Raw genomic sequence first — 18541 nt, forward strand, 5'->3', positions numbered from 1 at the left:
TTTTTCCTCCCCCCAGTTTTTTATGTAGCTTGGGTCACTCGTGATCAGGACTTTGCATTTATGGAGACTTAAGGTAGAAATAACAGGTCGATATCCTGCTTGTTGATATCCTGGTTTTAGACAGTTTTAGAACATGTTAAACACACTGTCCTGGCAGTCATTTAAGTTTTTAAAAAAAAAGTCTGTGCATCCAGGAATGCTCATGGGAGATAAACCAGAGGACTGATGTGACTGTAGCATTGGAACTTGGGGAGATGGTGGAACTGCTCTTTTTAAAGGCATAAAATATGGAAAGGCGTGAAAATAGTTAGATGGAAACATCTCTGTTAATTGACTTTGCATTGGGCTGCTGACATGGCTCCTGCAAGCTGGTAAAGGTGCCTTAACTCTGTCCCCATCCTGTGGAGTAACAGCTCTGCCCCATCTGACACTGTCACTGGTGGTAGGCACAAACTGGGAGAGCCTGATGAGACCACATTAATTAACCAATTGTGGCAGTTTGACGCTGGTTAGGTGCCAAGCACCACGGAAAAATACCAGTTAATCCCCTTACCAGTTAATCCCCTGACAGGGCAACTGCTGGAGTTCCTGGGGTTGAATCCCACTACAGAAGGTACTGAATATTGTTTAAATGTATCTTATTCATATCACACATCCTGGCACCTCATCCCTTCCCCCTTCTGTGGGCCTCTTCCTCCTTGCTCTGCAGCATCCACAGTCATCCCAAACCTCTGAATTTCTTTGTGGGCTTTAGGATCAGATCTGAGAAGTGGTGGTTCAGCTCCTGCTTTGCTCTGGCAGGCAGGGAGTGACACTGAGTGACACTGTCCAGCATCTGGAGTGATGGGAAAATGCTGATCACAGGGGCTTGATGATGCTGCATGAGGGATGAGGAGAAATCTCCCTAAGCTTTGCTGAGTGGAGTTGCCATGAGGCTCCTGGAGCAGCAGTTTCCAGACTCCTGCAGTAACAGCTTCTGCAAGAGACCTGGAGGAGTGGGCTGTGCTCTGGCAGTTCCCTCCTGAGCTCCCAGGAGCTGGTGTTTGCTGTCTGCAGTGGAGAAAGCAGCTTGCAACAGGCATGATTTGGGTTTGGGGTTTTTTTTCTCACTCCAAAAAGCTGGAGTGAGGATGCCAACCCCTGTATAACAAACTTGCAGCCAATAACTCATGGCTCTTGTTTGTCTTGCATGTTGGATCGGAGGTAATAGATGGATACACAGGTTGGAAACTGCAGTTCTGAGGGAAAAGCCTTTTTCCCAGCCTTTTTCCCAGCTCTGAGAATAGGATTGGACTGGTTGGTGACTTGCACTGGGCTGTGGTGCATCAGTGCCCCAGAGAAGGTGAAGGGAACATCAGGCACACAAGGGTGATGTCCTGAGGGAAAAGGATCCCTCCTGGCCTGGGAACCATGGCCTGAAGCCCTCAGACAGGAGGTTGGACTCGTTTTCTTTGGAGCTCTGGCTGTGTGAGCCCTGCTGAGGGCTGAGGGACCTGCTGAGTGTGCCAGTGCCTGTGTGCTAAACAGCCCTCAGGAACTGCAGCTGTGCCCCAGCTGCACTGAGGCAAATTCAGAGCTGGAACAGAGAAAAAGCTCCTTGTGCTGCTGCAACAGCGATGCTCAGGCTGCATTTGTGACTCTAAAAGCTGTAGATACTCATTCTCACCTCTCCTTCCAAAGCTGTAGATACTCATTCTCACCTCTCCTTCCTTCCTTACCCAGGAGAGTAAAACCAGTCCCACTTTCATCCTTCCTTAGTCCAAGAATTACAATCTCTGCTCCTTGAACACCACGGGGCTTCTCTCTGCTTATCTCCTTCCTAAGCAGGGGTGTCTCATAGCTCGAGGAGCTTTGTCTCAGCTGAAACTCCACGTTCAAGTCTGTGTCTCTGCCTCAGCAGAGGCAGGAGAGCTGCAGGAATGAAGTCATCCTTGGCAGAGTTGGTTCTGCTCTCCCTCTCCCTTCTGAAGTCGTCTCCCACCTCCATGCCCTGAGGTGTTATTTTCTCTCCTATTTGCTTGTTGTGCTTTAGAGATCTGCTCTCCTTTGATGCTGGTGTGGGAAGGGATTTTGGGTGTTCAGGGCTCGCTTTTATTTTCTGTCTCACTGGGCGCTGCCGGGCTGAGGGAGCAGGTGGGGAGGGCAGCCCTTGCCAGCCCCACCTCAAACCGTGGAATGGGAGCACCTGAAGCTATGTTTTAGTTGGATTGCTGCTGCACTGGCTGGTTTAGGGCAGTTATGCACTGAGATGAACAAAAAATGAAAGAGTCTACCTTGCCAAGGCTTTGGGCCATGCCAAGGCTTTACTGATGACAGCTCCAGCAGTGAGGGAGGCGATGGCTGCAGCCAACACCTGCACAAGCTCCTTTCCAGCTCTTCTCCCTTGCAGGGGAGAAGTTGTAGCCCTCAAACAGGTGGGCTTTGTAATGTGCCCAGAGAGTCATCAAAGGGTATGAGCAGCTTGTTCCTGGGAAATGGTGTGAGCCTGGGACAGCCCAGAGTTGGTACCTGCAGGGAATCACAGGATGGGTGAGGCTGGAAGGGACCACAGTGGCCCAACCTCCCTGCTCAGGCAGGATCTTCCTGGAGCACTTGGCACACGGTTGTGTCCAGACAGCTCTGGAATATCTCCAGAGAGGGAGAGAGAAATGGAGATCTTCTCAGCAGGGCTCCCCAGTACTGTCTAATGTTAAATGTTTAAATAAATAAATTGCTGTGGAGGCTCAAGACTCCCCCCCCCGAAGGGGCAGCGAGGTTCCACCAAAGTCTCCTCTTCCCTTTTGGGGGGGAGCTTTACCCCAGCACATTCCTGCAGGGCTTTTAGAGAGCAGTTTTCCACCCCTGAGCCTTCCCTGGGCTGCTGTTCCTCTGACTGTTTATATTCCACTTCCTTCCTTTTGTTCTAAGCGAGAACCATGGACACCAATGACTTCCAATAGTTGGTCTTTGTTTATTTGAAGCTTGTCTTTGGCTGGGGCCAGGCTCGTGCTCTCTGCTGCCGGTAAACAGCAGAGCTCTGGGATTTCACAAGGAAAGGTTTTGCCTTTTCACATAAAAGACATCGGTGTGTGCTCCACCTCTGGCAGCTGGGTGAGGTGCTGATGTATCCCTGGAAGGCCTTGCTGTCCCTGGATGGGTGTTAGGATTGTTCCAGGCTGAATTTTTATCCTGGATCCTTCACTAATGTTCTCCTCTGGCGTTGTTTCTGTGTCCCACTTCCCTTTAGCTGCCGCTCTGTCCCAGAGGCAAACGTTCATCAGGGATGTTCAAAGAGATTTTCCTTTAGGAACATGTTCATGACAAGGAACATCCACTGGAGAACAGGGGGCACGTGTAGTTAATGCTGCCTTGGGGGAAAGGCTGAGGGGGAGAATATGGCAGGATTTCATCTGGCACTTTTAATTGCACTGGGAATTAAGCACCATTTAGTGCAATAAATTATGTGCACATTAATGTACATTAATAATACATTATTACACATTCCTTTTATTTAAGCCACATAGCAGGATATTGTCACTACAGTGTGCAGTGCAGTGATGGGATTAAGTGTATATTTTTCTTTTAGCAATGTGTGTTGTTACAGAATTTTAAAAGGGGGTGAATGTGCTCCAGCAGCAGGATTTTGGCTGTAACTGCTCAATAAAGACCTAGAAAAAGCCCCAGAGCTGTTTCCAGGCACGCTGTGGTGGCAGGACAGAAAGAAGAAAGGCTGTGTTGCAAGCTGGTGTGGCATTAAAAAAAGAAGAAAATAATTAACCCTGAAATCACCTGTAATTATCAGTAATTGGCACTTGGACTGATAGTCTCAGCAGAGAGCAATAATTTCATGGGAGCTATAAAATTACTTGTCTTCCCTCCTAGGGCAAAAATTTCTAGGCCACGTTGCCACAGCAGAAAGTCACTGATTTATAAATGAGAGGTTCACTACAAATGTGGCTGTGAGCTGTGGTGGAGCCATCTGCACTGAATCTGCTGACCCTGCTTCTGAAGTCCCTGTTCTCTGTTCTTAAAAACAGCAAATTTGTGTGGCAAAAGCCTGATTCAGCAGGAAGGGACAGCAAGGTATGGAACCAAGGCAAGAACTTGAGTTCACCAGGTGTTCTTCCCTGGTGGAAGTAATTTGGAGAAGTTGCCTGAAAGACAACTCTTAAAACACCCTTTTTTTTTAAAAAAAAAAAAAAAACAAAACTAAACAAGATGAAGTTAAAACCTTTTTACATTCTTCTGAGTATTTACATAGATTTTCTAATTCCTCTCTGCTTTTCTGCCTTAAAAAATTGGTAGTGGAGTTGCCTTTATATTGGAAAAGTGCCTTTATCAGCCCTGCAAATGTAAAAGCAGCTCAGTTACAGCTCTGGGGAAACTCATGTTCTGTGGGCTTGGAGATCTCTTAGGTGCTGGGGGCACATGTTCAAAGAAAAGGTGCAAAATTGATATCTTGAGCTCTTCTGGCAGCACCCACAGGCTGCAACTGGGCTTCTCCTCACAGCTGGAAATGCTGAAAGGAGCTGGTCCCTCCTTGCTGCTCCAGGCTGCAGGGGTGAAGGGGAGGCAGGTGGTGCCAGGAAGCCCTGGGGCTGTCAGGGTCTGCAGGTGAGACCAGAGATCCTTTACAGGAGCCAACATAAACATTCTCCATCTCAGGTGGAGAAAGGAGGACATCCAGAAAGTCAGGACACCGAGTACTGTGGTGGAAGATGGGTGCTCACGAGCTTTTCTGGTTGGCTTTGGGATTCCTGTTAGGGATCCATCACTAAAATAACTGTGGTTTTTTACCATTACGCTTCTTGCTTGCAGCCTAAATTGGCTTTTTCAGTTGCAGTGGCAGCATTGCTTACCTCAAAGAGGAAAATTGCAGCAGTGGGAGGTGGGGTGGGGCTAGTGGGAGCTGGACCCTGCTGGTGGACAGGGCCAGGTGAGGTGACCAGATACATCTGTGAGCACCAGCACAAGCTCCCCTCCCCTCTTGGGAGCTGAAGCCCAGTTTTAATTCATCTGCAGTGTTGAACATCTGCTGCAGCTGTGACCCCTGAGGCAGAGCAGGACCCTCTGCCTTCAGCCCCTCCATGGGAACAATCTGCTCTTCACCAGCAGCTCCAGCACCTGGCACCCACAGCCTGGTCCTGCTCTGCCTTTATTTTGTCTCATGTCCCAGCTCTCATGTTGCAGTCGCTGTCTTGATGTGTTTTTAAAAAAAACAACAGCAAACCTCCTTCATTTTCAGAACTTTTGTTTAAATCTAGGAAATCACATCTCCAAAAGGGCTGGGGCTGCCAAGTCATGTGCTGGGAAACTCGGAAATGCCAGATTTAAACTGCCCAGGCCATCTTCCCCTGCACCCCTGCCTGTTTCCCACTTGCTGTAGTTTTTAATGGCACACGCACATCCTCCTTTATCCCGGGGCTAAGGCAATTTGCATATATTCATCCGAGCTTCCTAATTTCTTGTAGTGAAAGGAATCCTGCTCCTCACATTTCGATCAATTCTGGTGAGCAGCAGCCTCTGTAACCCCACAATGATAACGAGGAGGGCAAAATTGCCCTGCTCATAATTTTAATCTCCAAGTCAGGCAGGAAATGTGCCATTTTTTCATCTGGCTGTTGCTATTGTTTGTGTTGAAGCTCAGGGGATTCAGTTTTCCTTGTGAGAATCTATCAGGGAGCTGAAATGCAGCCTTTGCATCTGCTCCAGGACGTGCATGCTCTGCTCTGTAGAAAGTGTGAGTGGTTCTGAGCCACGACAAACCCCAGATTCTAAAGCAAACGGGTGTTGTGGACAGAAAAACAACCTCACCTGAACTCCAAACCCTCTTTTGCTGTTCCTTGGACTGGGGAAAGGGTTTTAGATCCAGCTCAGGAGAAGGACTGGAATCAGTTGTGGGATTGCTGCTCGTTGCAGCTTTGGACCACGGTGGGATGCAGGTGCTGCAAGGGGTTGCACTGACTCTTGAGGCAGATTTACTGCAGGTGAGGAGTGGTCTGCCGTGCCCATGCCCTGGATAAAGCAGGATGCAGATCCATCCTCTCTGCAAGCAAAGCACCGAGGCTGAGCTCGCCATCTGCGGGTTGTCGGGGCAGGAATTTACCTGGTATTTCAGCAAGGAGTTACGTGGGCACTGAGGGTGACACCTCCCCGTCGTGCCAGGGGGAAATTCGGAGGAGAAACCCCTGGCACGGGAGGTCGGGGAGCTCCCTCAGCTCTGTCCTGAGCGGGCAGGTGAAGCCGAGCAGTCCCTCCACGCCTTCCCACGTCCCGCTCGGCCCTTTTCCTGTGGGATGGTGCTTGTGCGGAGGGAGGGTCCAGAGAGCTGTTCCTGCCCGGCCAGGTGTGAGAGGGAGCAGTGAGTGCCAGCCCTGCGTCACGGGCACCCCCTCCTCCCTCCCGGCTGGGATAAAACTTCTCCTCACCTGGCATCCAATCTCATTTATCGCAGCTCCCACTTTTCCTCCCTGCCAGCCCTTCGGGAGGGCGAGGCGGCAGCGAGGGGAGTGAGAACAAAGTGGATATTTGACTGGAGGGTACAGGAACCCGCAGGGAGTTATGTGGGATCGCGGGCTGGCTGCACTCCCTGCCGGACCAGGAGTTGACGTTTAACCGGAAAGAGAAAAGGGACACAAAATAGAGAGGAGGGAGGGGAAAAAAAAAAAAAAAGGGGGAAAAAAAAGAGCCCAAAGCTGGAAATCAAGTTGCAGCAGCGAAGCAGCACGTTCCCCCTCTGCCTTCGGAAGAATTTCTTGGCTTGGTGTGTGGGTGCCTGTTATTCGGGCTGCGGCAGAGGATTTGGACTCTGAGTCAGACCCAGCGCTAATGAGGTTTGTGGAGTTAATTCAGCTGTGCTCTGCAGTGTCCAGTTCGCTTGAACTTTGCTGCGTTGATGAAGCGGGCAGTGAATTAATGCGCGGGCAGGTGGGCAGGACACGGAGCGCGGGGCTCAGCCCCTGCCCGCCTGTTCCCTCTGTTTTCCCCCTGGTTTTTGGCTGTCGGACACTGTCCCGTGCCTCTGGGCTGGCTGGGAAAGGCAACGCTCGTGGCCGGGCAGGGCTCTGGGGGCTGCACGGGTCGGGGTTTGTCTCCGCAGGTATTTGGGTGGGGGTCAGGGAGCGGTGGCGGGGGTGCCGTGGGTGCGACGGCAGAGCCGAGCCCTTCGGGGACAGGCTGCTGGAGGTTTCGGGGGTTGCCCTGTCCCTCAGCCCAGTTCCAGCGGGAAAGGCTGTTGTGCCTCCGAGCTGGCACCCAGGGAAAGCTTTCACGGGTGAAAGTGTGCGAGGTCAGCGGGGCTGTGGGTGTCTTCGACCCGCGGAGCCCACCGGGGTTGTTTTCTAGAGCTGATGGCTGCCCATGCAAGGGCAGAGCAAGGGAAGGGGGGTTCCCGGAGGAAAAGGCCAGGAGGAAGTGGGGGATTCAGGGTGGGCTTGGCTGACCTGCAGGTGTTGGGGTATTTGCAAATTGGTGGATCTGAAACGGACAGGGAATAGGAAAAAGGACAGGAGGACTGGTGTGAGGGGGGCTGACAGGCATGGGTTAGGTGGGGGAAAAGGGGGATGAAGAGCAAAGGGGAAGGAGGCAAAAAGTGTCTTGTGGGGCCAAAGGAGCAGAGAAAGTGGCAGGAAGAGCACATGGAGGGAACGGGAGGGTCCCGGGGCTGTGCGGGCATTTGGGCAGTCCCCAGGCAGGGTCCTGCCCTTCCTTCTCTGCTCTTTGGGGTTCCTCCCTGCCCGAACCCGGTGGGCAGAGGGAGGAGGTGGTACCACAGCCACCAGCCCTTCACAGCACACACAGAGCTCCCAGCAGCTCCAGGTGGGTCCCCGGGCTGGGTCCTGCTGTGTTTTGTCCCTGGCTGGGGGATGCTGGGGGCCGTGTCTGGGGTCTGGAGCTCAACCTGGGAGCTGAAAATAACAAATGGAGACACGTGCATGGAGTGTCCCAACTGCAGGAGCACACCTGGGGAAGGAGGGGAAATGGATAGGGAGGGCAAACAAAACCAGACCGGTATGATTTTCTGTGTAAATGATGATTTGATTTGTGGGTCGAGTTTTTGGGAGTTTTTTGGGCGTCTGGCTTGATAATTTCCAAGGTTTGGAGCACGGTCCCAGCAGTTCTGTGGCACCACAGGTGCAGGGGAGAGAGAGAACACGAGCTGTGTCCCCGATCCCCTGGGCTGTGGCTGCAGTGCCCATCCCCAGCACACACGGATGCGTGGATGGTCCTTGATGCCGTGCACCAGGGTCAGTCCCCAACACAGCCCCCATGGCTGCAGCCATGGAAAGGGCAATTCCACCCAAGGGAGGAAAGGCTGTGCTTGGGAACTCCTCGATTTCCTGCTCCCGTGTCCCAACCTGCTGGATGTCCCCCACGTGGCAGCTGGGACCAGGCTCCTGCTGTTGCTTTGTGGCTCATCACAACCTCCTCCTTGTTCCCTCTCCCCCCGGAGTCTGCCACTCCAGCCCTGTCCTCTGTCCCCTTGCACCAGGGGTTTGTTTGGAGCATTGCCTGGATTTCTGGGGATGAGGTAGCCAGCCCCACCTTCTCCAGACTGAGGGGTTATTGGCATATTCCTGGGGCAGGTTTGTTGGCTGTGCAGAGGAGCAGTGCAAAGGCTGGGGGAGCAAGAGGAGACCAGGAGGAAATGCTGGAGCAGGTCTGGGAAGTGGTAGGAAGTTTGTGTGCAGCCAGGAGCTGTTCTGCCTTTCTCCTTGTTTTTGCACTACTGAAGAGATTTTGTTGTTGTTGCTGCTGTCATGAAAACCCAACCAAATCCTGCAGCTTTCCTGAAGTGAAAGTGGTGTTTTCCCTTCCATAGGACACTTCTGAAAGTGAGGGGTGGCTGCTCCCATATTTTTGCACAAATGTTGCAGGCTGCAATCCTGCAGTGGCAATGCTCTGTGCCACCAGCACCCGGCCTGCTGGCATCTGCCCAGCAGAATCCTTGAAGGCTGAAGGCTCACAGGGCAACAGGACGTTAATACTGAGCAGGATTTTATGGCCTTTTATCTCAGCACTTGAAAAGAGATGACAATTTATGTGCCTGAGGCCCAGGGTGTGTCTGTCCGTTTCTTGGTGACTTTTTCCTAGCTGGTGATTAAAGGATGAGGAATTAGGTCCTTGGGAGCTGAGCAGTCTGGTCTTGTACTCAGTCCTTTCCTTATGGCTCATGCCATGGTGGGAGATGGGATTTGCTGAGTGCCCAGGTGATGTTTTTGACTGTTTTCCTTCCACGGACTCTTAAGGATTTCCTCCCTACCCTTTCATCCCACCTCTAACTGGCACCTCCCCACACCTCCGTAGCACTGCCCTAGGCTGGGGCAGAATAAGGGAAAAAGGGATTTTCCTGGCTTCAAAATCTGCCTGTGCTGGTAGCAAGGGACACAACGTTTGCCAGTGAGTGCTGGTGTGAGGACTGTCACTGAAGGAGGTCACAGGCATATCCAGGGTGAGGAATGTTGGCCTCAGAGCCAGCACTGTGACTTGGCCTGGGGGCACAGGGACCACCCGAAGCCAAACCTGCAAAGGGCCCAGCTGGGGACAGTCAGTGTGGCAGGAAGGGAAGCAGAGGAGTTCCCTTGGTCAACTGGTCCCTTCCACCCATCAGAAAAGCAGCCCATTGGCAAAACAGCATATTGGCTACGGGTCCTGAGGAACAGCAGAGCTTCCCGGGGTTTCCCTGCAAAGATGCTGCCCTGAGGCTCCCGTGTTCCTCATGTTTGAGCCACTGGGCATTAATGACTGTGATAAATCCCTCTGGGCACGGCTGACAGGATGAATGAGACACCGATGTCCTGTCACCTGCTGCCTGTGTATCCAGTGACTGCCACAGGGAACCAAGGGAGATGTCCTGTGGTGTCCATGCTGGGCTGGTTGAGCCCTGTGTCACAGCACTTGCTGCATTCAGTGCACTCCACTGGCTGCAGTGGCCAATGCAGGAGGCAGAGGCCAAGTGTGATCTGGTGCTGCTGAGACCAGGCTGGGTCTTTCCAGGGGTTTCCCTGCAGCCCAGGCCAGGCTGTGAGTAGCTGAGTCTCCAGGTGACTGCTGTGTGTGCTGGATGTCCCTCAGGGAACTTGGGCACTGTTACTGCACACAACAACTATTCCCGTTTCCTTTCTCTGTTTTAAGTGGTTTTCACATTCTTTTCATTTTACAGTCAGGGCTACACAGCAAGAAGCTACAAGACAATTCATTCACATTTTATATTTCATAATTGCATCTTCCAGAAAGGAGATGCTTTAATGGTATCTTTACACTGTTGTTTTTTCCTTGACTGCTCTCACTTGCCCTGCTGGGTGCCAGAATGAACCTCTGGCACAGCAGCTGCAGAACTCGAGTTCCAGCTTTGTCCCTTTTGTTTACCATATCCAGATGCTGACTTCTGGGTGGCAGGTTCTTGTTTTCTCAGTCACGTGTGGTGCAGGGAGAATGGTTCACTCTGTTTAGGATTTGGCCTCTGTGTCCATCAAGGAGTCCTGCTGCCCTGGACAGGACAAAGGGGAGCTGCCAGGCTCTCAAAACCACAAATTCATTCAACAACTCCAGAACTGGCATTTCCCAAGGCCTCACCTTCTTTTTGTTGTTGGCTTGACCATCCTGGAAACTCTTAGTGTGATAGGAAATAGCTGAAGGGAGGGGTCAGTGTTGCTTTTGGGGAGAGATGTGGACAGTCGCTTTGTTTTCCTCGTTTTTTTTTTTTCCCTAACCTGCCAGGAAAAGCAATGTCTTGGCCTGGGCAGTGCTCACACGTGTGGATGGTGCTGGGCTCCGGCCAGGAGCCTCCTGTGCTCCAGCTGCCTGCACTCTCCTGCTGCTGTCGAGCTGGGAACCCCGACTCCAGGCACAGGGGCGGCATTGTTGGGAATTTTGAACCTTTTTCAGATGCCTGAGCAGAGGACAAACCATCCCTGGCTTTGCTTTCGTGCCCTGCCCTGCAGAGCTCAGCAATTGCTTCCAGCCTCAGCTTCCCTGGGATGTGAGGGCTGTTCCACCCCAGCAGGGCTGGGAAGGGGCTCTGTGGGAGCTGCCCTGGTCATATCCAGGTCCATTTCCATTTCTTGACTCTCTGCAATGTAGTGATCCCTTTGTTTCAGGAGGAAGAGGATGAATGTGCTGCCACGGGCGTGTGCCAGGCTGCTCCTCCTGTCCCTGCTCTGCGCCACCGGCCTCTGCCAATGGAGCAAAAGTGAGTGGAGCCGTGCTGGCTCTGTCTGCCACCTCCCCTTGGACACTGTGTGTACCTGTCCTGGGCTCCAGAAACACCAGTCCTCGTGTGGATAACACCTGCTGGGTGCTTTTCCTGCTGTTTTGGGGCCCGTTTCTTGCTACCCCGCTGCTGTTTTGCAGCCAGTTTTCACTAACCAGGCACAACCTCCATCTCTCCATGGGATCAGCCTTTCTCACACCCTCCCACAGCTCACTTTGTTTTCCCCATCCCTGATGCCCTGATCTTTCCTGGCAGATAACCGCTGTGTGCTGTCCCGGGCAAAGAGCTGCACTGAGTGCATCCGTGTGGATAAGGACTGCTCCTTCTGCACCGACGAGGTGAGACCTTGCAGGGCAGCCTGGGGCTCCCCTTCCCAGCCTGCTGATGGAGGGATCCCACCACCCTCAGTGGGAGAGGGACACAAGCAGAGGCAGCTTCTGGATCCAGCTTCTCATCTGGATGGGAAGCACTGAAATGTGGATTTCCTTTTGGTGTGGAAAATGGGGAGGGAGGGGAGTCCAGGGAAGAATTGCAGCAATACAGGGGTTTATCAGAAAATGTCACTGTGCCAGAAACATGGTGTGCAAGGGGTGGAGGGAGAGTTTTATCCCACACAGCTCAGTAACTCACTGGTGGTCACATTTCAGCTGCTGGTTCTGTGCGAGGCTCGTCCCCATCTCTCTGCCCATCTCCTGCTCCCAAAAGCTCATAATGCTCTTGGCACAGGACCCTGCTTCCTGCCCTGTGTATTTCCCCCTTTCACAGTGGATCTGGTGCTGTCTGTGGCTCTGAGGCTGTTCTTGCTCCCTGGCAGAGCTTTGAGGAGCCACGCTGTGACCTGCGGGAGAACCTGCTGCGCTCTGGCTGCGGCGAGGCCAACATCGTGTACACCCAGGGAGAGATGAGGACACTGAAGGTGCGTGCTGGGGACACAGCCCGTGCTCAGCCTCTCCTGAGGGGTCCTTCATGTCCTCCATCCTCCTCTAAAGTCTTCAGCAAGAAGGCCCAGATACTGTTTATTGAAGGTCTACTCAAAAGCAATGCCTTCCCTGGCTGGTGGACCTGTGGGCCACTGGTCCTGATCCAGGCTGGGGTGACTTTGCAGACAAAGCAGGTGTAAGCAAAATGCTCACATCCCTCTGGAGGAGGTGCCTGGCTGGACACGTGTGGACCTGGGGGAGGCTGTTGGGCAGTACATGAGGGAGGGGAGCGTGCTCATCCCTGCCTTTGCACTCCCCACACATCTCCCTGCTCCTTGCCTCCTCCTCCTCCTCCTCGTTGCACCCACGCTGGAGATGAAGTCCATCCCCTTCACGTCACTCTTCTTCACAGAATGCCAGTATCAACACGTCCCTGCAGAGGACCCAGGTGTCCCCCCAGGCCATGTCCCTGCGGCTGCGGGCTGGGGAGGAGATGAGCTTTGTCATGGACGTCTTCCAGCCCAAGGAGAGCCCTGTGGATCTCTACATCCTCATGGACTTCTCCTACTCTATGTCTGATGATCTGGACAACCTCAAAAGCATGGGGCATCAGCTAGGTGAGAGCAGAGCTGGGAGAAGAGGGGAGCCTGCTTCTGTGCTGATGAAGGCAGGCAGCTTGCTCCTGCCTGCGGCTGTGAGTCCTCTGCCAGCACCAGAGAGGGGAAAGCAGCTGGCAGTGGGCTGAGAGGTGTCTGTTTTAATTAGAGCTTCTCATTATCACTGCTCTGTGCAGCCCCGTGTGGGGATGTCTCTCTGGTCCTGCAGGGATCCTCACATATGCTCTCCCCTGCCAGCCCAGCGTGGGGCTGGTGCCTCTCAGAGCTGATCTGTACAGGGCCTTTGGCATCTTGAACCGGCTGGGTGCTCTTGCAGGAGCTCCAGTTTTGGAGCTGCCAAAGGGGGTGTAGGTTTCTGCCCTATAAAACCCCAGAGATCCTAAAAGATGACAGTTTGGGAATCTTATCTAAGAACTGACCAGCAGAGAAGATGCCCACAAAAGGACTTCTTTCCCTGGAGCAGGGAACTCACAGGCATCTGTTTATTTATGAGTCTCCCCCTTTCTTTCCTCTCCTCCCAGCGGGCTTCCTGCAAAACCTGACTTCCAATTACACCATCGGATTCGGCAAGTTTGTGGACAAAGTCTCATCCCCTCAGACAGACATGAGACCCGAAAAGTGAGTGGGCCCCTTGGGTTCCTGAGGTGGGAGTAGAGGGAGTGGAAAGTGCCGTCTGCTTCTCTGTGGCTCTCAGTGCCTGCAGTGCAAGAGCCTCCATCCATCTCTCTGCCTTCACTGCCCGTGTCTTCCCTGGTCTCCCCATCCCTCTGGGCTTGCTGCAGCACTGTGATAATGCCAGCAGTGTCATCCCCTGCTTTCAAACCTTCCCTGCTCTGCCACAACAGACTGCACAGCTTGTCTTCTCCTCTGTCTCTGCCCTCATCCCTTCTCCCTGTCAGTGCTGGTGGCTGAGCTGCTCAGCTCCATGACTTCCCTTTAGGGACTCTCCCCACACTTCCTCTCCTTGCACCCCAGCATCCCTTTGCTCCTGCCCCACACAAGACCCCTGGTTCCATCTCTCCTAGGCTGCGTGAGCCCTGGCCCAACGCTGACTCCCCCTTCTCCTTCAAGAACGTCATCCGCCTGACCAGCAACATCAACGACTTCAGCCAGGAGCTGAGCAAGGAGCGCATCTCCGGCAACCTGGATGCCCCTGAGGGTGGCTTTGATGCCATCCTGCAGACAGCTGTTTGCAAGGTGAGGATGGCCAGGGCTGTGTTTTTAATGAGTGGATCTTCCTGATGCCCACTGATGAGCAGAAGAGCCACACACTGGGCAGCCCACAGGGCAGCCACGGAGCCCAGGTTCAGCTACAGTTGGTTCCTGCCCTCCCAGCCACACACTCCCAGAGCCAAGCTGTTTTGCATTCCCAATTTTTCCTAAGTCTTAAGAACATGTGTGTGTCCTGGTGTTTGATGCCCAGCACAGGAGCTGCTTGCTGGGCACCCTACGTGTGCTCTTTGCTCTGTCCCCTCCGTGCCCTCGGTGATGAAACTCTGCTCCCTGGAAAAGAGCCCACTTGGGCTTGGCTGCTTGGCTGAGGGACGAGCACAGCTCCAGACATGTCCAGGGAAGCGTGGGCTTGCCCCCTGTACACACATGTGCCTGGCACTGAGCTGCTGGGTGGGAGACACCCCTTGCTTTGGGGGTGCCAATGGGTGCTGGGGTTCCTGGGGGCACACGGCTGGTTGTGTTTGCTGCCAGGTGCAGGTGGTGCCTTGTCCCTTGGGTATCCCAGCTCCTGTCAGTGCTGGCTTGCCAAGGGCTGCAAATGCTGCGCAGGGGTTTGGGAGGCACAGAGATAAAGGTTCCTTCTCCCCTTCCCTGGCTGCAGGATAAGATTGGCTGGAGAAATGACAGCACTCACCTGCTCGTGTTCTCCACCGAGTCTGCCTTTCACTATGAAGCTGATGGTACCAACGTCCTGGCAGGGATCCTGGCGAGGAACGATGAGCAGTGCCACCTGGACAGCCACGGCACCTACGTGTACGACACCAAGCAGGACTATCCTTCAGTGCCCACGCTCGTGCGCCTGTTGGGCCAGCACAACATCATCCCCATCTTTGCTGTCACCAACCACTCCTACAGCTACTATGAGGTGAGGAGACCACGGCAGTGATGCCACGTGGCATTACCTTTCCTCCAGGACCTCTGCCTCAGCTCAGCTGTGAGGAGAAAGTGTTCTGCCATCGCTTGTCCCCAAGGGCTGAACCAACACCTTGATATTTGGGAGGGTGCCACACTGTGCTGGGGGGCTGCTCTGGGTTGTGGGAGGTCTCGGGGTGTATTACTGGGTGCAGGAATCTGAGCTTCTAGAGCTCTCCCTGTGGTGGTTTCTGCTTCTTGTAAAGCAGTGGAGGCACAGAGTTGGAGAGTAATTTAGGTTGGAAGGGGAATTTGGAGGTCTCTGATCCAAGTCCTGCTCAAAGCAGAACCCGCTCTGGTGATAGAGGAGGGTTCTCATGGCCTTGGCTCAGGGAGCTCCTGTCTCTCTGCAGAAGCTGCACAAGTATTTCCCCATCTCTGAGATCGGGGTGCTCCAGGAAGACTCTTCCAACATTGTGGAGCTTCTCCACACAGCCTTTGAGGTAACGGTGCTCTCTGGGGCTTCACTCTGGCTCCCAGGGAGGGCAGAGGGTGGGCACCTCCTGAGCAGGCAGGAGGCAGGATGTGGCCTCTCTGGAGCAGGCCATGGGGTGCTCCCAGGTCCTGCTGACAATGAATGTTGTGTTTATCCTCTGCCACCCAGCGCATCCGCTCCAAGATGGACATTCGGGCTGATGCCACCCCCAAAGGCCTGAAGACAGAGTTCACCTCCCCGATGTTTGAAAAGACAGAATCTGGCTCCTTCCACATCATCCGTGGAAAAGTGGTAAGTCCTCGGATGGCAGCGGAGGGACGGCACGTGTGAGGGGATGAGCTCCCGTGCCCAGCTGGGATGTGGTCCAGCAGAGCTGGCTCATCCCTGCAGTGTGTCCTTTCCTTCAGGGCAAGTTCCACATGCATGTGAACGCTCTGGAGTACGTCGGTGGGCAGCACGTCTGCAGCCTCCCCGAGAAGGAGCGGGACGGAGTCATCCACGTGAAACTCACGTCCCTGAGCGACAGCCTCGCGATCAAAACTGCTGTCGTCTGCGACGTGTGTCCCTGTGAACAGGTGGGGTGATGCAGAGAGGTCCCCTCCTCCTCCTGCCCAGCCTGGGGTGGGAATGTGTTGGCCTGGTTCATGTGGGTCCTGCTTGACCCCTCAGCGATGCTCAGCCTGGCCAAGATCTCCACCACTGCCTGTTCCAAGCTGAGCGTGGTGTCCTATGGCAGAGCTTGGTCTTCAGGGCAAAACTTTGCCCCTGGATCTGCCCTTCTGATTCCTGAAATGGCCTTGGGGGCAGCTGGGCCCATTCAGCAATGCCTCTTCTCTCTTCCAGCAACAAGAGTTGGACTCACCCAAGTGCAGCTTCCATGGGAACTTTGTCTGCGGACAGTGCATCTGCCACCCGGGCTGGTAAGGGCTGTGTCCGAATCCACACGCCTCTCTCCCAGGGATCCTGCTGGGTCCGGGGACCCACAGTGAGGCACGCTCATGCCCTGGGCACCCTGCCCCGGACCCCGCTGTGCTGCGCTCTGCTCCTGCCTCTCTCAGCACCATCTCTGTCCCCAGGCGAGGGGACACGTGCGACTGCTCTCCGGCCTCATCCCTCAACAACAAAGCCTGCATCCGCCCGGGGGACACGGAGCCGTGCTCGGGGCGGGGCGAGTGCCTGTGCGGGAAGTGCCAGTGCTACTCCGAGGACCAGACCCTGCGCTTCGACGGCGCCTTCTGCGAGTTCGACGTGCTGCAGTGCCCGCGCACCTCCGGCTTCCTCTGCAACGGTGAGAGCACCCCAGAGCCCCCCAGCTGGGGCATGTGCTGGGTCTGGTGGCACAGACGGGGTGTCCTGGACTGGTGGCACTGGCACGGGGGGTTGAGTGACCAGTGATGGGCAGCAGGGACTCTGCGCTTGCAGACGGGCAGGGGGGATGCTGTGGAGTCTGTTTGCAGCCCCTTTGCACCCCAAGAAGAAGCCCCTGTGCACCCCGAAGAAAGTGGGGGAGCCACAGACAGGGCTGGGGGAATGGCACAGCGCTGGAGCCCAGGTAACCCCTCCTGTCACCCCCAGATCGTGGCCGCTGCTCCAGGGGCGCCTGTGTGTGCGAGAGCGGCTGGGAGGGCCCAGGCTGTGAATGTCCCACGAGCAACGACACCTGCATCGACAGCCGAGGGGTAGGTGCTGCCCTGCCCTCCCCAGGGACCGCTGCTCCAGGCAGATCCCCAGGGTTGGAACCTCTGGGCTGCTGGGGCACCTTGCCGAGTCCCAGAGCCACTGCGTGTCTGCGATTGCTCTCAGACACCGACTGTCGCCCCTTCTCTCCCAGGGCATTTGCAACAACCACGGCAGGTGTGAATGTGGCAGGTGCATCTGTGACATGGCTTCGCTGTACACCAGCTCCACCTGTGAAATCAGCTACTCCCTGGTGAGTCCCTCTGGGTTTATCACTTATTCCCACGCAGAGCCTCCAGGGAAGCAGAGATGAAGGCACATCTCAGGAGCAAAATCCTGAGCAAGGGTTTTTCTTACCTGTCTTGTGACCAGGAAGGGGCTGGCATGGGAGCTGCTTTGTAGCCACCAGGTGGTTTTGCCCTCCTGTTCACCAGCAGCAACTGTTGGGAGTCTGTCTGTGTTTATCTGCACCCTGGTGATGGGCAGAGGTTGGAGGCTCAGCTTGTGGCTTGTTCTGATTTGCCTCAAGACTGGGAAGAAACTCATTTCATAGGATCACAGACTGGTTTGGATTGGAAGGGACCTTAAAACTGAACTCATTCCAACTCCCCTGCCATGGGCGGGGACACCTTCCACCAGATCAGGTTGCTCAGGGCCCTACCCAACCTGGCCTTGAACACAATTGATTTCCCCATTGACAAACATGGGCTAATCCCACAGAAGGGATGGAGAAAGCTGGCTTGGTCGTGTTTTAGAAAGGCCACTGAAACCCTTGGAGAAGATCTAATTGCTGCCCAAATGCAGGCTGTTGGTATAAGGGATCTTGGAGACAGCTGGGCTTATAAATCCCTCATTAGCTGCTTGCTCTCAGTGACTCCTCTTTTTGACCTGGACCTTGCCCTGTCTCTGGGGTGAGGATGCAGTGCTGTGTCTCCAGCTGTGCCTTTCAGAGGCTGTGTCCTCCCTCGCTCCCGTGGGTGTCCCTGACCATCCCACCCCACCTCTCCCAGGGCTTCCAGGCTGTGTGTGAGAGCATCCGGGACTGTGTCCGCTGCCAGACCTGGGGGACGGGCAGCCTGAAGGGGAACTGCAGCTCGTGCCAGCTGCAGATCCAGATGGTGGAGGAGCTGAAGAAAGGTAACTTGAGAAGCAGAGCTGGGTGCAGACACGTGCAGTGTCTCCTGTGTGCCCTGCTCCCTGTGTTTGTGTAGGGTGCTCCCCAGGTCATTCCTGGCCCTGGTGACTTCACAACTGTGTCCCCTCTCCCCGCAGAGGAGGCTGGCGAGTACTGCTCCTTCCAGGATGAGGATGATGACTGCACCTACCATTACACCCTGGAGGGAGACCCCAGCGTCCTCCCCAACACCACCGTCCGTGTGCAGAAGAATAAAGGTGAGCAGGGATCTGGGAGGAGCAGGGGATGTCCAGCCTGGGGTTTGGATCAGAGTGACCAACTCCACAGTGCCTCCAATCCCTGCTTTGTCCCTTTGCTGTGCCCTTGGGTGGGGTCAGCTGCAGGCAGCACCTTCCTGCCCACCTTGCTGTGTGACACAGG

The 18541-nt window shown here is 54.5% G+C and overlaps 1 protein-coding gene across 4 annotated transcripts in view; it reads left to right on the forward strand.

The window, feature by feature from the left end:
• The first annotated feature begins 6045 nt into the window (after nt 1-6045).
• ITGB4 (integrin subunit beta 4) overlaps nt 6046-18541 on the forward strand; it is a 29170-nt gene continuing 16674 nt past the window's right edge. The window contains exons 1-17 of one of the 4 annotated variants that reach the window (XM_069033003.1): nt 6046-6088; nt 11079-11170; nt 11447-11529; nt 12006-12107; nt 12524-12728; nt 13250-13346; nt 13754-13925; nt 14563-14826; nt 15227-15316; nt 15478-15600; nt 15717-15884; nt 16153-16229; nt 16386-16597; nt 16885-16988; nt 17141-17239; nt 17997-18123; nt 18259-18378. In XM_069033003.1, the coding sequence (XP_068889104.1) occupies nt 11089-11170; nt 11447-11529; nt 12006-12107; nt 12524-12728; nt 13250-13346; nt 13754-13925; nt 14563-14826; nt 15227-15316; nt 15478-15600; nt 15717-15884; nt 16153-16229; nt 16386-16597; nt 16885-16988; nt 17141-17239; nt 17997-18123; nt 18259-18378 (2125 nt within the window). In that variant the 5' untranslated portion in view covers nt 6046-6088; nt 11079-11088. Of the gene's footprint in view, nt 6089-6228; nt 6813-11078; nt 11171-11446; nt 11530-12005; nt 12108-12523; nt 12729-13249; nt 13347-13753; nt 13926-14562; nt 14827-15226; nt 15317-15477; nt 15601-15716; nt 15885-16152; nt 16230-16385; nt 16598-16884; nt 16989-17140; nt 17240-17996; nt 18124-18258; nt 18379-18541 lie in introns of those variants that run through there. The other 3 variants (XM_069033005.1, XM_069033002.1, XM_069033004.1) reach the window with 3 other exon arrangements.

Source organism: Aphelocoma coerulescens, chromosome 18, assembly GCF_041296385.1.
Source record: "Aphelocoma coerulescens isolate FSJ_1873_10779 chromosome 18, UR_Acoe_1.0, whole genome shotgun sequence".
Lineage (NCBI taxonomy): Eukaryota > Metazoa > Chordata > Aves > Passeriformes > Corvidae > Aphelocoma > Aphelocoma coerulescens.